At 45.4% G+C, this 17,708-nt stretch overlaps 1 protein-coding gene across 4 annotated transcripts in view; it reads right to left on the reverse strand.

Annotated features, from left to right (window-relative positions):
* The window catches only part of LOC147418758 (potassium channel KAT3-like), a 65,372-nt gene that overhangs the window by 21,336 nt on the left and 26,328 nt on the right, over positions 1-17,708 (reverse strand). For all 4 annotated transcript variants that reach the window (XM_086506260.1, XM_086506259.1, XM_086506258.1 and 1 more), the window contains 7 exons: positions 16,103-16,426; positions 15,767-16,006; positions 15,545-15,646; positions 15,405-15,437; positions 15,144-15,329; positions 14,866-15,060; positions 14,678-14,753 (listed from right to left, as the gene is read on the reverse strand). In XM_086506260.1, coding sequence (XP_086362386.1) covers positions 14,678-14,753; positions 14,866-15,060; positions 15,144-15,329; positions 15,405-15,437; positions 15,545-15,646; positions 15,767-16,006; positions 16,103-16,426 — 1,156 coding nt within the window. The remainder of the gene's footprint in view (positions 1-14,677; positions 14,754-14,865; positions 15,061-15,143; positions 15,330-15,404; positions 15,438-15,544; positions 15,647-15,766; positions 16,007-16,102; positions 16,427-17,708) is intronic.

Below are 17,708 nucleotides of genomic sequence, written 5' to 3' on the forward strand. Positions count from 1 at the left end.
TATTGTAGCTAAGCTTTTGAAAGCTTTTGTGTTAGCAATGGCATTCGGAGGCAAAGGACAACCCCAAGGACACCTCAACAAAATGGGATTTCGGAAAGGATGAACAGGACAATTATGGAGCGAGCATGAAGCATGCGGCTACATGCAGGCCTACCGCTTGAGCTTTGGGCGGAAGCTGTAAGTACGTCTGTATACTTAATCAATCGGTCACCCTCAACGGCATTGGATGGGGGAGTTCCACAAGAGGCATGGACAGGTAAACCGGTGAATTATGCATTTCTCAAAGTGTTTGGGTGTGAAGCTTTCATGCACATAGATAGAAGCCTAAGATCAAAGCTAGATACAAAGTCCAAAAAGTGTTTCTTCATTGGCTATGGAGAAGGTGACTTTGGGTATCGCCTATGGAATCCTGAAGATGGTAAAATCTTTAGGAGTAGGGATGTAATTTTTAACAAACAAAATATGTACAAAGATTACTTGGAAAGAAAACAAACAAAAGAAACAGGTGATGAGTACATGGAGCTTGAGGACGTTGAAGACTCAAGGACTACAAACGGTGACAATGTGCAACAACGTCAACCAAATGTGCAAAAACGTCAACCAAACAGTGACAATGTGCAACAACGTCAACCAAATGAAGAGCCTCAACCTATTCCCCAAAGATCTACAAGAGCAAGTAGACCTCCAGAAAGGTTTGTTCCTTCCTTCAACCATCTCTTGATCTCAGATTCTGGAGAGCCAGAATCATACGAAGAAGCTATGCAACATGAATTCAAAGAAGAATGGACGAAGAGCATGCAAGTGGAGATGGACTCACTACATCGCAACCAAACATGGGAGTTGGTTGAGTTGCCTAAAGGTAAGCGGGCACTTCAAAACAAATGGGTGTACAAGGTGAAGGAAGAAGGTGGTGGGAAGAAAAGGTACAAGTCTAGGCTTGTGGTAAAAGGTTTTTCTCAAAAGAAAGGTATTGACTTCAATGAAATATTTTCTCCTGTTGTAAAAATGAACTCAATTAGGCTTGTCTGAAGCCTTGTGGCTGCTCATGATCTAAATCTCGAGCAAATGGATGTAAATACGGCATTCCCTCACGGTGACTTAGAGGAGGAAATCTACATGCTTCAACCAAAGGGGTATGAAGTAAAAGGTAAGGAGAAAATGGTTTGCAGATTAAAGAAGAGCTTGTATGGTTTAAAGCAGGCATCAAGACAATGGTACTTGAAGTTTGATCGATGGATGTTGGATCATGGATTCACAAGATGCAACTCAGATCACTGCGTCTACACGAAGAATTTGGGAGATGGGAAATTCATCATCCTAATGTTATCTGTTGATGACATGTTGATTGCAAGTGCTAACATGCAGGACATCAAAGACCTAAAAGAGGAGCTGTCTAAATCTTTTTCAATGAAAGATTTAGGTGCTGCAAAGAGGATACTTGGTATGAAAATATCAAGGGACAGAAAGAAGAAGACAATAAAGCTATCTCAAGAAGATTACATCAAGAAGGTACTAGAAAGGTTTGCAATGCAAAATGCAAAACCAGTTTCTACACCTTTGGCTGGTCATTTTAAACTAACGAAGGATAAGTGTCCAAAGACACAAGAGGAGATAGCCTATATGTTTAAAGTTCCATATGCTGCAGCGGTAGGTTCTCTAATGTATGCTATAGTCTGGACAAGGCCAGACATTGCACATGCAGTGGGAGTTGTGAGTAGGTTCATGGACAACCCAGGTAAAGAACATTGGCAAGCTGTGAAGTGGATACTTAGGTATCTAAAAGGGACAACAACAAATGCTTTGTATTTTGGAGGAACTGATATTTTTCTAGAAGGGTATGCTGATGCAGATATGGCAGGTGACAAAGATACTCGCAGGAGGTTGGAGGCACGGCAGTAAGCTGGGTTTCAAAGCTGCAGAAAGTGGTTTCACTTTCTACTACGGAAGCAGAGTATGTAGCAATGACGGAAGCAAGCAAAGAAATTCTGTGGCTTCACAGATTCTTAGAAGAGCTTGGATTCAAACAAGACAATTGTGTCTTGTACAGTGATAGCCAAAGCGCTATCCATCTTGCGAAGAACTCAGCCTTTCATTCAAGGACAAAGCACATTCAGGTGAGATATCACTTCATACGCACTCTTTTGGAAGAGGGACAGCTAAAGCTAGGAAAGGTGCATACAAGTGAAAATCCTACAGACATGTTTACAAAGGTGGTCAACAAGGAGAAGTTGAGCTTTTGCTCATCTTCAATCAGCATTCAAGGATAAGAAGCCAAAATGGAAAGCAGTCACAGGTTTGGTTTGAAGATCAGTCTCCAAGTGGGAGATTGTTAAGTATGGAGCCTGATTTACCCTTGTAATTTTCTGTGGTAAAAGCGCACATTTGTAAGGCCCCCATTATGAGGAGAAGCCATCGTGCGTGAAGGAAAATCACTCGCCGGAAACCAAAATTTTCATGGCCAAAAGTCAGGGACAACTTTAGGGGCCTTGGGGACAGAAGCCTCCGAGACTTTTTTTTTTCCCTTGCCGGAATATTCTTTTTCGCCAGAATATTATGGCCGGACGGCGGCCGGAAAGTAGTCGGAAAACAACCATCGGTTGGCCGGTGGGACCGGTAGTCAATGGCCGGTGGCCGGTGGTCGGAAGTCAATGGCCGGTGGCCGGTCGCCGAATTCAATGGCCGGTGGCCGAATTCAAAAGCGGACTTGTCTTCTCAAGGGCGGCCACACATGGGCGGATTGAAGGGTCCGATTTGGACTTATCTACACAAGGGCGGCTACACATGGCTGCCTCTCATGAGAGAGGCTGCCCGTTTGGCCTATAAAAGGAGGCCATTTCTACACACATTTCATAGTGTGAAGTTGATGCAACAAGGTGAGTGTGAGGTGGTGAGAGTGAAGCAAGACGGGAGCTCCATTAAGGGTATAATCCCTTTGTAAACTACTACTTGTTTTGAAGTACTAAAGCCATTGAGTGGCTGCTTTCCCGTGGACGTAGCCCACATTGGGTGAACCACGTATATCGTGTGTACTCTCTCTCTCTCTCTCTCTACTCTATAATCTCTTGTGTGTGAAATCTATGTCTCTCCATTAAGTAATCTACTCAAATATCTATTTAGCTACATCTTATTTCCTAACACGGTAGGAAAGGACTAGGTGATGGGTATTCCTGATGCGTCGTCACAAGGTGGGTGACAGGTGCATCGGAAAGGAGATATCCATAGTCGAGAGGAAATCCGAACTGGAAAAGAGGAATACGCGTAAAGACGCAAGCACAAGAATAAAGATGGGTTCTGAGAAGCTTTTCTTAAAAAGCGGAATATTTTAACGAGTTTTACGGGAAGAACAGACGCTTTCCCGCGAGGAATCTATGTCTGCATTGAATTTGTGCATGTGGTTGCATCCAGGGACGCCTGGGAAGTGTTGTGAAAAGCATTGTTTTAAACTTATAAGGTTTTATTGAGTTTTTGGGCAGGTTCAGACCAATTTTAAAATATGCCGGCCGCCACCTTAATAAGTGGGCAGCCACTTAGAAAATAAAGCAACAAAACCATCCAGCGAATTCTCTCTCCCTATTTCGGGTAGAGCAGCGCAAAAAAAAAACGGTCGCGATCTCTACACGAGCAGCTATTCGTGCCGTGGCCAAGGAGCTATAAAAGCACCACATGCCCTCACTGAAAAAGAGTTACCAACGTCAACAAGAGAAGACTTTGCCGCCAGATAACGCAAGAGATCGCGCCAGACTACGAAGCACCGAAGTCGCTTTTCCCGCGCAATAGCGACAGGTATCTATTGTGGATTCGCCATACGAATTGTTGTCGCATGTTTGCATGTGCGTTTGCAGGTACTTCATCGCGAAGGAGAAGCGAGAAGGCTTCGGCCTACGCTTGAAAGACCTGGGAACGGAATTCGGAAATTGTCTGCGGAGTCTCGACTCCGAGTACAGACGGAAAAAGGATTGAGAGCTCGTCTCTCGGATTTCCCTTACGAGAAGGAACGACCATCGAGTCAGAGATTTAGAACAGAAGGGTTTTCTCCGGTTCTTGTGCTTGTAAAAAGATTCTCTCTAATAAAGGATTCTCTTTAAGGGGGGGGACCAGCCCATCTTCTGGTCCCCAGTAGTGTGTCGATCTTCTCACTCTCTCTCTCTCTCTCTATCTACTTCTCTCTGTATCCTTTGGCTTCAGTAATAAGTGATAAAGTCTATTTATCCGAATGTATTTTATATTGTTATGCGCTCCCGTTTAAGACAGAATCTCTGCTGTGTCGCGGTAGAATCGTGACTTGGGGTGTCCAAGTTTGTTACAGTGGTATCAGAGCACAGAAAGATTCTTCTTCTACGGAGGATCCGATCCTTTTTGCAGCGCACACATCTTTTGGGAAAGAATCTTCGTGTCCCGACCCCGGACTTATTAGCAACTCCCACCCTTCATACATCACGCATCGGGCACGCTCCCGTCTGCATCACTCTGTCTTACAGGGCATAAAGCCATAAAGAATCCCAGATTACACATGGGCTCTCGTGAAGAATCTGACAGAGATGACACCTCCCAATGGGAAGGCAAAGAAAAGTTGAAAATCCGACACGGGAATTGAAGAAAAGAATGAAGATTTGGGCAAATTTTTTCGGACAAGTTTGACAGAAAGGAGTAAAAACGTCAACTCCAGATTGGCATATGTGTGAACAGTACTCCAGGGACCCGAGATTGACGAAACACCTGAAGAATTACCCGATTGATTTACTCGAGATGGCGTGTGGCCATCGCTTCTCTCAGGTAGGGAGGAAAGCCAAAAAGACAGATGAGTGTAGAAAGGCGCAACCTGTACTTGCAGAAAGACATGGACAAGCACTCTTGAAAAGAAGCACTTCTACAGAGCGAGTCTATCTCTATTGTATCGGCTTCAGTTGTTTAGAAATTAATGAAATCCAGTCTGTTTGTTTACTCGATCTTTTTGAAAGAGATAAATGATGAACACAAGACAAATATGTATGAAGTTGATAAATAACGCCAAGATTTTCTCCACACTCATGCCGATTGCTTTTCTAAGGCTTGCCAGGCGAGTTGCCACCAGCTCGTCCTGAGGATCATACTAATGATCTGATACCTGGAAGCACACCACCGAACCAGCCACCTTACCGTGTGAACTGAGCCCAGAATGAAGAGATTATGAACCAAGTGAAAGACCTTTTGGAAAAGGGTCTTATCCAGCCAAGTACTTCATCCTACTGCTCTCCGGTGTTGTTGGTTTTAAAGAAAGACGGATCTTGGAGAATGTGCATTGATTATAGAGCTCTCAATAAAATCACCATCAAGAACAGATTTCCAATTCCGAAGATCGATGATATTCTTGACCGACTACAGGGATTCTCTTGTTTCAACAAGATTGATTTGACGACGTCTGCTACAAGTCTTTCAGGCATTGCGAGATCACAAGTTGGTGATCAATGCCAAGAAGAGTGAATTTTTCTTACCGGAGATACACTCTTTGGGACACATCGTCTCAACAACAGGAGTGCACATGGACCCGGCCAAGATTGAGACTATACGTGATTGGCCCGATTTGAAGAATGTCCATGACGTTAGAAGCATTTTGGGCCTATGTTCTTACTACCGGCGGTTCATTACAAAGTTTGCAGAGGTTGCTTCCCCTTTGCATATCTTGACATAGAAAGGAGTCCCCTTCTCGTGGGGACCCACAGAGGTGACTGCCTTTCAAACTATGAAAGAGAAATTGACTACAGAACGAGTTTTGACTTTGCCGGATTTGCAAAAGTCATTTGAAGTATATTGTGATGCCTGTGGTCGTAGTCTGGATGCGGTCTTAATGCAAGAAGGCCATGTCATTTCCTATGAGAGCCGATAGTTTTCAAGGCCGGAATTGACACCACAGATTTATGAGAAAGAGCTTTTGGCTATTATCCATGCTTTTACTCAATGGCGACATTACCTACTCGGAGCCGATTTTACGGTCTTCACTGATCACAAAGTTTACGCTACTTCTTGTCACAAAAGCAGCTATCGGAAAAGCAGATGTGGTGGGGTAACATCTTGTCACAGTTTCACTTCCAGATTGTCCATGTGCAGGGACAAAAGAACTTGGTGGTAGATGCTTTGTCCCGGAAGCCGTTAATCTTGGCTATTTCCGCGATTCATCATAGAAGCTTCGAGGACAGGGTCGATCAGTACGCCACAGATCCAAATTTTTCTGATATATTCACTCGAATACAGAATGGGGCCGTAGTAGCGGGATATTCCATTCAGGATGGCTACTTGATGAAGAAAACGATGTTGTGCATTACACAACCGTTGAGGGACAAGATTCTAACTGAATGCCATTGTCCACCATTTACGGGTCACCCCGGCATTGACACCACCTTGAAAGGTGTGGAGCGATACTTCTTTTGGCCGAGACTCAAGAAGGACGTGGACGATTTTGTACGCAGTTGCTTGGTATGCCAGAAGGTCAAGTTTGATAGGCATAAAGCACAGGGATTGTTACAGCCTTTACCCATTCCCACCCGCCCCTGGGAAAGTATTGCTATGGATTTCATTTTTGGTCTCTCAAAGACACAGAGTGGGCACGACGATATCTGGACTGTTATTGACAGATTTAGCAAGCAAGTTCATTTCATTCCAGTGAAGAAAACAGTCAAGCCGGACCATTTAGGGAGACTGTTCATTGCCCAGATTTTCAGATTACATGGCATGCCTAAGACAATAGTCTCTGACAAAGATCCCCGATTCACGAGTTTGTTTTGGAAGGCTATTTGAAAGAACAATTGCACTCGGTTGCAGTTCTCATCATCTTTCCACCCGCAGACAGATGGGCAATCTGAGATTGCAAATTCAGTCGTACTGGATGTATTGAAGTCTTACATTTCTGATTAGAACACTCAATGGGAAACGTTTTTGCCCTTGGTGGAATTTGCCTACAATAACACGATCCACTCTTCGACGGGGAAGATGCCATTTGAGATTTATTGAAGGTGCTACGAAGGTTCCACCCTTCCTAAGCACGAAAGATAAGATTTTTGAAGCCGACCAGTACACGAGGGACTTGGACACTGCTTTTGCCAAGGTCCGGGAGGCTTTAGCGAAATCTCAGGAAAGACACAAGAAGGCAGCAGATCAACATCGTCGCAATTTGAAATTAAAGGAAGACGATTGGGTGCTCTTACGTTTTGAGAAGACACGCCAAAGAAATAAAAAAGGGAAAGGAGCGGCTTTTTCTAAAGCTTAGCATGAGATACTATGGACCTTTCCAGATAAAAGAAAAGATAAATGATGTCTCCTTTAGACTGAAGCTGCCCGATACTTCGAGAATTCACAATGCTTTTCATGTGAGTCTCTTGAAGCCTTTTAAAGGCGATGTACCCGATGATGGGGAGCCAGATGAGCAACCCAAAGTGGAGGAAAGCGAGAAGATACTCGTTCCAGAACAGATATTGGCACATAAAGATAGAAAGATTAAAGGTAAGTGATTAGGCGGTTCTTGGTTAAATTCAAGAACTATCCTGTATTGGATGCGAAGAGGATGGAGGAGGAGGACCTAGTAGATACTAGATACTCCTCAGATTTTGGAACTTTACCTTGAAGCATTCGGTTTAGCATAGTCTACTCCGATAGAACCCCGATTTCATCATGGGTGAATCTAGTGCAGCGGGCTTGCACAAGAGGGGAGTCAATCCGCTCCTATGTCAACATATTACCCCGATTTTTGATATAGAGTCACTGATGTCCCTTTGGGTTTCAGGGATACTGTTGGGCTAACAGTATTCTGCTGTATGACTTTATGAATTGGAGTTCCCGAAAATGAATATGATAGTGATTGATTTGTACTTGACTTATTTGAGTGCGGGAACTAATAGAAGAAATGACTGCAGCATTTCGGTCTCATAAATCTCTATAGATATGATTGCAATATGGATTAGTTAATCGGGCATTTGTGAGGTCCCGACTAGATCTAGATACGATTGCTAAATTCGTTGCCGATTAATCATGGTCTGAGATTTGGAATGAATTTTAATGTGATTTGTCATGTGAGGTCAAGTGATGTGCATATCGATTGGTACATGTGCTAGATGTGTTGTGTCTAGTGCGTCGGTACTACGGCCAATACCTCTTGGCACGGAACTACGTCGGGCCATGTCGACCTAATTGTGAATTGTTAACTCTTTTGAAGTGAATCTCTGCTGTGTCGCGGTAGATCTTGACTTGGGGTGTCCAAGTTTGTTACACACCCATACAGGGCACTTATGACGAATGAGGCTTTGATAGTCCTTGGTAAGAGCCCATGGCAATACATGTGTCATCTGAGTACCAAAAAACAAAGGAGATAACTCAACCAACATATTACGGGCATTAGTGTCTGCCAACAAAACTTCATAGAATCCTCTAGCGCCAAAGTAAGCGCCTCGAACTGCCTGGCGTTTAAGCAGGAAGTCTACCCACTGACCCACGTCTTGCGCAGTAGGCATCTTGCCCGGGAAGAACAAAATAACTACATTTAAAGCATATTGCGCCACCGGGTCCATGAGGGCTTGAACAGGAATGAGCACTTCAGTAGTGGGTTCCTACCCCTCCCAAGCATTCCGTGCTCTTTCAAAATCCTCTAATAAACAGGCTCGGATTTCACCCATTTCCAAAGACTCAGGTACCATCTGTTTCCTGCGTTTGTAGGAGCTGATAAAAGGCGTACCAGAATGTGACATGCATCGAGAATGAGAGAGAGAGAGAGAGAGAGAGAGAGAGAGAGAGAGAGAGAGAGAGAGATTGTGACCTCAGCCCTGCGTGCTCTGCACGAGTCCCTGCTCGACCTTCAACCCTGTGCGCCCGTGCCCTGCTACCTCTGCACGCTCGCCTATCCTACTGTGGTTGCCTGCCCCGAGCTATCACTCTCTGCAGCGCTGGGCAGCCAGCAGGTCTGTGTGTGTGTAGAGCGAATCGCTGTTCTCTGCATTTCTTGCCCTGCCGCTGGGCAGCTTTGGTGTGTGTATGTGGGTGTGTGTTAGTGCTGTACAGATAAGCTGCGAATCTTCTTCCAGAAGAGCCTCTGTCTAAGATTTCTGGCAATTAGATACTGTGTTAGTATTTGTACAAAAGGGTGATTTCTAGTATAGAACTGTGGCGAGTGTATAGAGTTTGGTTTGCTTTCGTTCATAGGGTGAAGTTGTATACAGTAGTGAGCAAGTATATAAAGGCAAGGTTCTCAATGCATGTCACATTCTGGTACGCCTTTTATCAGCTCCTACAAATGCAGGAAACAGATGGTACCTGAGTCTTTGGAAATGGGTGAAATCCGAGCCTGTTTATTAGAGGATTTTGAAAGAGCACGGAATGCTTGGGAGGGGTAGGAACCCACTACTAAAGTGCTCATTCCTGTTCAAGCCCTCATGGACCCGGTGGCGCAGTATGCTAACACAGTATCTAATTGCCAGAAATCTTAGACAGAGGCTCTTCTGGAAGAAGATTCGCAGCTTATCTGTACAGCACTAACACACACCCACATACACACACCAAAGCTGCCCAGCGGCAGGGCAAGAAATGCAGAGAACAGCGATTCGCTACACACACACACAGACCTGCTGGCTGCCCAGCGCTGCAGAGAGTGATAGCTCGGGGCAGGCAACCACAGTAGGATAGGCGAGCGTGCAGAGGTAGCAGGGCACGGGCGCACAGGGTTGAAGGTCGAGCAGGGACTCGTGCAGAGCACGCAGGGCTGAGGTCACAATCTCTCTCTCTCTCTCTCTCTCTCTCTCTCTCTCTCTCTCTCATGTCATCCCCAACCTCACCTATGGCAACAAGCAAACTCAAATATATGCTTCACTCCAAACGAATTTCCATCATTGAATTGGAAATGAAAGCATGGAGAAAAGAGATGGAAGATTGGAGGAACGCGAAGACCGTTTTCCTCCGAGAAAATGAAGAAAAGGAGAAGAGGTGGAAGGACGAGAAGGATCATCTTCTCAACAAGATCGCCACGTTGGAGAATAGCATTTTGGACCTCCACAAAGAAGTGTTGGAAACACGGTCAAAAAATGGGCTTGAAGAGGGGGAATTTCAGCCCTCTTTGAGGGAAGAAATTGACAACATCAATGAGGAGAAGAAGTCATGGGCGGCGGTCATATCCGAAACGCAAAAGAAAGTAGAGGAGGCCGAAAAATGGATTGAGGTTGCCAAGAAAGGGAAAGGTAAGGAAGCTCCTTGTACACCCACTCTTATCAACATGACCCTCGAAGAGGAACAAAGAAGGAGGGTGCGGGCTCTACATGTGAGGGTAACCGGCCTCAAGGACATAAACAATGTGGAAAAAGAGGTCACAAGCCTCACATCAATGATGGGGGTGGAGAAGCCTTCACACACAAAGGCATGGAGAGTGGGCAAGAAGAGTGAGGGCCCCGGAGAATCTTCAAAGGAAAGAGCTCTCATACTACGCTTCCCTTCATTGGAAGAGAAGAAGGAATTCTTGAGGAAGAGACCTACTCTCAAGAAGACAGGTATTTTCTTAGGCGATGACCTCACTCTCTCACAACTTGCGCATATGAGAGAAGTAATGCCCGAGATTCAAGCGGCAAGGGAGAAGGGGAAGATGGCCTTTTACAGAGATGGTCGGGTGGTGATTGTAGAGCGGCGCTCTACATGACGGTGCGAGACCTATGGGACCACATTGAGGATGGCGACTTGGAATTGTAATGGGTCTATGAGGTTGGATGTTGGTGCCTTTGAGGACAGTTTCAGAGACAAGGACATTGTTTTCTTTTCAGAGACTCACCAGGCCCCTGGCCAACTGTTGCCACATGTGGTGGGATACAAATGGGAGACAGCCCACAGAACAGTCACGAGATCTGAGCATGGGAGTAGAGGTTCAGGAGGAGTAGCGGTGTTGTTTAGGGAGGAGCTACAGCCACTACTACATATTGTACGGAGAGATGATCAGGCTAGATACATGTGGGTGAGGCTGAGAGCTGACACAGGTCGATTTCTATATATTGCTATATGTTACTTCCCCCCCAGTACGTCAGTATATGCTGTATCCAGAGGGCAGTCGCCTTTCTCAATTCTAGATGATGATATATGGGAGTTTTCTAGGGATGGTGATATCATCCTCCTAGGAGACTTCAATGCTCGAACGGGCAACTGTCAGACAGTCTTATACGACACTTCAGATGAGATGCTTAGAGAGTTGGATGTGGGTGAGCTGGGGTTTGACAGATGCTCACATGACAGAGAGCAGACTGAGTATGGGAGATACCTCACGGAGATGACGACTACACATGGGCTAGCCATACTTAATGGCTTACAGCGGTTTCCTGGAGCAGCAGGCTTCACATGCTTTCCACACAGACATGGGGCCAGTACAGTGGACTATGTTATGACACAGCCGAGCTTTATTCCTTGTATTCAGGATTTCACAGTGGGAGCCAGACCAGTGGGCGTAGCAGTGGATCATGCTCTCTTGACACTGTCCGTATCTTTTCAGTTTAGTACAGCCCAGAAATCAGGAGGCAGGTCACACACCCGTTATACATTTACACCAGAGACTGACTCAGTTTATACAGAGGCGATCTGGGATCGTCTATGCACAGTTGTTCCAGGCCTCTCAGTAGAGGAGTGCACTACTTTACTGACTGAGACACTACATGATGCAGCATCAGAGGCATACCCACACACTCAACCGGATCGGAGGCGACATTCTGGGAGCATGCCCCAGAATAGTTGGTATGATGAGGAGTGCAGAGAGATGAGAGCCCAGCTTCAGAGGGATCTTCATTTAGGAGTCATCACCTACAGACAGTCGCGGATTGCTTTCCGGCGCCTTGTGCGAAAGAAGAAACGAGCTTACCTGGCCCAGATGGAGCGAGACTTGTATCAGTTGTTCTTGAGTAGAGACTCAGGCGAGGCATGGCGACTCTTCCATGAGCACTCCCCTCCCCCAGTGATTACTTCTCCTGATGTGTGGGGCCAGTATGCGACATCGTTATATACGGTTCCTGGGCAGGATCCCCTTCCAGATCCTACAGAGCCATGTCCACCTACGAGCACCTTCTTTACCACTGAGATGGTAAAGAGAGCCATTGACAGGATGAGGACCAGGAGGGCTTACGATCATGACGGTCTAGTAGCGGAGCACTTTATACATGCTAGGGATATGCTGATGGAGGTTCTTGCAGTGTTGTTCAATCGTGCCATGTGTGAGGGATTACCTGAGACTTGGAGGTTGTCTACTATTGTGCCTATATTCCAGGCAGGTGATCCTACAGAGCCTGGAAATTACCGCACTATTATGGTTGGACACACACTGGCACGATTGTATGCATCCATTATTGAGCAGCAGTTGAGTAACTGGGCAGAGGGTGAGGGTGTACGGGCAAAGGGACAGGCAGGTTTCAGGAGGGGTTTCTCCACTCTTGACCATATTCTGACACTCAGAGCTATCATTGAGGAGGGCAGGTCACATGGGAGACGGATTTATTGTAGCTTTGTGGATTTCCGCAAAGCATTTGACATGGTACCGAGAGCTCGACTGATGCGCAGACTGCAGGAGATGGGGGTGCCCACAGTGTTGATTTGGGGGATTATGGCTTTATACAGATCAGTGATGGGACATGTACGCACCCCAGAGGGGATATCTAACTTAGTTCACTCCACTATCGGGGTGAAACAGGGTTGCCCATTGTCTCCTACTCTATTTGGTATGTATGTTGATGAGGTGTCTGATTACATTGACAGAGAGGGTGATAGAGGTGCCCAGCTGGCAGGGACGTGGATCCCATTGTTGTTATATGCTGATGATATTGTCTTGATCTCTGACTCACCAGAGGGTATGCAGCGACAATTGGATGCATTACACAGTTTTGCAGAGGATAGTGGATTGTCTGTAAACCTTGGTAAAACCAAGGTCATGGTGTTTAACACCACACCGCAGTGGATCAGGAGATCGGCACCGACCTTCACGTATGGTCAAGAGATTGTGGAGTATACAGATGCATACACTTACCTTGGGATAGTCTTCACTGGGCCGAGGTTTTCTTTGGGGAGAGCAGCAGAGACTAGACTGACCAGAGCTTATGCGGCCTTGGGAGGCTTGGAGAGGATGTGTTCGCAGGTTCAGTTCCAGGAACCTCGGACAAAGTTATGGCTCTTTGATACTTTAGTAGCCTCAGCTATGATGTATGGGGTACAGGTATGGGGACCTTCTGTAGGCCAGGATGGTTGGAGACGTATGGAGAGGCCCTTGGTATCTATGATCTCCCGATTGATTAGAGCCAAGGCCTCCGTACCTCACGCGATCATTCGAGCAGAGCTAGCTGCCCCCCCCATGGAGATTGAGGCGCTTACCAGATCAGTGTCCTTTGTGCACAGCCTATGGGATACTACTAGAGACAGATATGCTAGACTGGCCCTTGAGTCTTCCAGACAGTTAGCTCTACAGGGGGACACTTCATGCTGGTATGCACAGATGACTTCATGGTTTCAGACGCATGGCTTCACCATGGACAGGTTGCCCCCTTTCCAGTATTCTCTTCAGGCACCCTCGCTGTCTCTTACACGGGTGGAGATCACTAGACTCATTCGTCAGGACTTGATCCAGCTCGACACCAGGAGGACATGGATAGAGCCGCCTCAGGAGTTGAGCACGAAGATGGCTTTCTATAGAGAGCATCTTCTCCACCTCACAGGAGATGGGTTTGTGATTCGACCCAGCTACATGGACACACATATGTCTCATGGTTTGAGTTGTGCCATTGGTCAGATACGCACATCCTCACATCAGCTCGAGATTGAGACTGGTAGATTCAGAGGGATACCAGCAGACAGCAGGATATGCCGATTATGCCAGAGAGAGCCAGAGACAGAGTTGCACTACATATGTCATTGCACAGTGTTCTATGAGATACGGGGGCGTTTCCACTGCTTATTCAGAGAGGGTTTTGGTCCTCTATCTAGGGTCATGAGTTATGAGGATCAGAGATGTCTTGGACTATATCTACTTGAGTTACACAGGTATAGAGACACTTTACTGGGGAGAGCTAGAGAGAGGCAGTCCCAGAGACACATTACAGATTTCTTTTCACTAGATATGGGACAGCCAGAGGAGCAGCCACCACTGCAGAGCTCGTCCCACACTCATTCGACCACTACTGGCACTCTCATCGACCGAGCATTGGAGCTACAGAGATACAGACGACCGCGGCTGAGGAGAGGAGCTACACAGCATCGACGGAGACTACAACAGAAGATTCGAGCCATACTCTCTCAACATCCAGAGTGCAGATGAGGATGGATCCTCACCATTTCTTCCATCTTTGTTTCACACACTGTTACATCCAGTTTACCGGGTACCTATTGTATCAGCTGCTACACCCACGTAGTTTTAGATTGTAGTAGTAGTAGTAGTATTTTGTTCCACTTCTAGTTCTTTTCTAGTTCTTTTGTACCCAGACATGGTATTAGATTCACTATTTTGTAACTGATTGGTCTCATAGGTCATTTTGGCCTTTTGAAGACGTTAATATAACATTTCATTTCATTTCATTTCTCTCTCTCTCTCTCTCTCTCTCTCTCTCTCTCTCTCTCTCTCTCTCTCTCTCTCTCTCTCTCTCTCTCTCTCTCTCTCTCTCTCTCTCTCTCTCTCTCTCTCTCTCTCTCTCTCTCTCTCACACACACACACACACACCTGGAATCTTTGGATCTGCGCCATGGTCGAGCAGTAATTGGACACATTTGAGATTCCCATTGGCAGCTGAGATGTTCTGCGTGTATTCAAGGACAGAAAAGCTGTCAGATCGAAGATTCAGCATTTTAATGACTTAGACTAGAGCAGATCCTATTCTCAACTATTATCTGAAACATGTTTGGCTTTACCAAAGGCGTTCGTCCACTATGATCTGCTGTGTTTGGGTCCATTCCTTGCTTCAAGAGCCGTGCTAACAATTCACTATTTCCCACTGATGCTGCATATCGAAGACTCAACATCGTCACTCCTTTCCCAAGGAAAAACATATCCTCTATTTCTCGCAGAAGGGCTAGAACATGAGCATTGTTGGATTCCTTCATGTGCTGTCAGGACAAAGGAAATTATTACAAGTACTTGCTAAGGCAAGAAAGGAATGTGTTGCTGATACCTAGGCAGCACATAAAACCTGGAAAAGGTTGTCCATAATGATCTCTCCATCCACTACATTGGATTGCACTATGTTCATAAAGGTGCTCTGATCAATTCTTAGTAGCTGTGAAAGCTTTTTCGTACGTATGGTGAAAACCTGAGGCTTGAAGCACAATACTCCCATCTCACCTATAACTGTACCTGATCCTGCAGTTCTTATTATCTACTCCCAACAAATGAACAGTTTAGAAGCCACACACAAACATGATAGGCCCTAGTTTGCAGAAGCGAAGAGTACCTCTTCACAGTCATTTCCATGTATGTATAACTCCTACAAAGCAAGAGCCCCAGATGAAGAACAAGAAACCACAAAATATCAGAAAACAGCAATTACCCCTGCTACCATTAGACTACGCAGAAAACTGAAGATTTGCTTACTGACACAGCCCCTGACACAACAACGTAAAACTCAGTTGGAGCTTCATTTTGTAGAATAACATCTTCTCCTGGAGGAAAATATTCGGGCCTCATCTCTGTGACCTTTAATAAACAGGAGGGTCACAAAACTGAAATAGAGTCTGAAGGAACTTCATGGGACACAGCATCAAACTAACAAGCATCACAATTTCTTGAAAAAGCACCAATCTTGAGGTGGTTTACCAGCTGTGAGAGGAAGTCATAAGAAGTTCCCTTGAAGAGGTAAACTTCTTCCACAGTGGGAAGGAAGAGTTGCTTTGCAATGCTGGACCGAATTGCTTTCGGTAGTTCAGGTAAGATTTCCTCATGCTTCAGGCTCTCAGTTCTGAATTTTAACCCTATGTGATCCAGCATTTGCTCATGCAATCTTCTTGGCAATCCATGTCTCTCTGCAAAGTTTGAGATTGCTTGAACTCTATTTCTCTACATCAAAGAAGCATGACAAAATTATTTGCAAAACAAAATTTTCATTATCCTATGAAGCATTTATGAGAGTCTTTCATGTCCAAAATGTCTTACAAACTTCCTTGTCCGGCTTGTTACATGCACCACCAAGTTGGTCATATTGCCAATCAAATATGCTGAGAGCCCGAGGTTGAAAAACATGTAACAAATCTCAAACATCATCTCTGTGTAGTTTTGTGCATGAAGGTCACCATAGCCAACCGATGTTAAAGTTGTGATAGACCAGTACATAGAGTAGATGTAACAGATCCAGGGACTCTCCTCTCTAAATCCAGGAAGCACTGAGCCAATCCAAGTTTTCTCCTCCTCCTCTTTTGGATACCACATTGCAAGCAAGAAATAGAAGCAACCTGCACAATGAACCGCCAACAAAGTAACCTGCAAAAGGTCATACATGAGTTGATTGGTGAGAAAGATTACCATTCAAAAAACTTGGTAAAAACAGGGCTTTTCAGCAGTCATATGTGCAGTCATAAGAATAAACTCCTCTTGTGTATCTTTCCTGCACAAAGTGTGACATAGAGGTACACAATGCGCCACAAGAAAGCATGAAATTTTCAGCCATTACCGCACCGCCTAGACACTCATCGCAACACTCTTTTGTCTTTAGCTTCACTAGATGTGCAAAAATGCTCACAAACACAGCAGATGCATGCAAGTTAAATCCTCTTCAAGAGTGACTTGTGTTATAACTTATATCACGAAAGAGGCTACTCAAGCCCTTCTTCCCTATTGAATTGAAGACTTCACACAATTGTTCTTAATGGGAATGTCGGACTAGAATACAGCAGTTACAATTCATTGCCAAAGGAGAGACTGTTGCTTATACGTTCATGCGCGTAATGTGATAAACAGAATAAAGCACGGTAAATATGAGATGGATGCCTTCATAACGCAAGAATAAAATAGCCATGCTTAAGATCTTTGTCACCAGATGCAATTGGCATGCTAACATTACACCTCCGTCAACATCATAGAGAAGGCAGGTCAGACAGCCACGTGTGTCACAAATGTGATGGCATGGCACTTAAACCCCGGCACAGACAGTACACGAGAGAGATCGCGAAAGATGATGATGTGGCTGTCCATACAGTGCTGACATGGAATTTCTGTACGCTGATGAAAACGGCAAATCACTGGCCACGTGGCAATCCGTATACTGCTATTTTCGGCAGCTTTTGGGGGGTGACTATTTTTGGAGTTTTTGGAGCGCCAGCTTTTGGGCTTCACTGCTTTTCACATGTACCTTTAAATTCATACCTTGGGGGAGTCTCTGGCAGATCAGTGTGGGCATACAGAGCAAAGGACTCTCCCCGACAGTAGTACTCTGTTCTTATCAATACAAAAGGAAGAACCAAAAGGGGTGCCGACTTTGGGGTTGTTCGTGTGTGTTGCCGAGGATTTACCATATTGTTAGTGCCACGCCAGTTACAGTGGTATCAGAGCTTCAATCGATTCTTCTTATCAGGAGTTCCGGTCCGATTTTTGGAGCACACATTGTGGACTCTGATAGAGACTCCGAGCAGGAACAGTAGCAAGTTCCCATGACAGTTTTGCGGAAGGAAGATTTAGCGATTCCAACAACAACTGATCAACGGAGCAAGTGTCCGATGACCTACTTGACGATTCTCGAGGAGGATCAGCAGCCTATAGAACTACA

The sequence above is a fragment of the Adiantum capillus-veneris genome, chromosome 29, assembly GCF_014529385.1.
Source record: "Adiantum capillus-veneris isolate H3 chromosome 29, ASM1452938v2, whole genome shotgun sequence".
NCBI lineage: Eukaryota > Viridiplantae > Streptophyta > Polypodiopsida > Polypodiales > Pteridaceae > Adiantum > Adiantum capillus-veneris.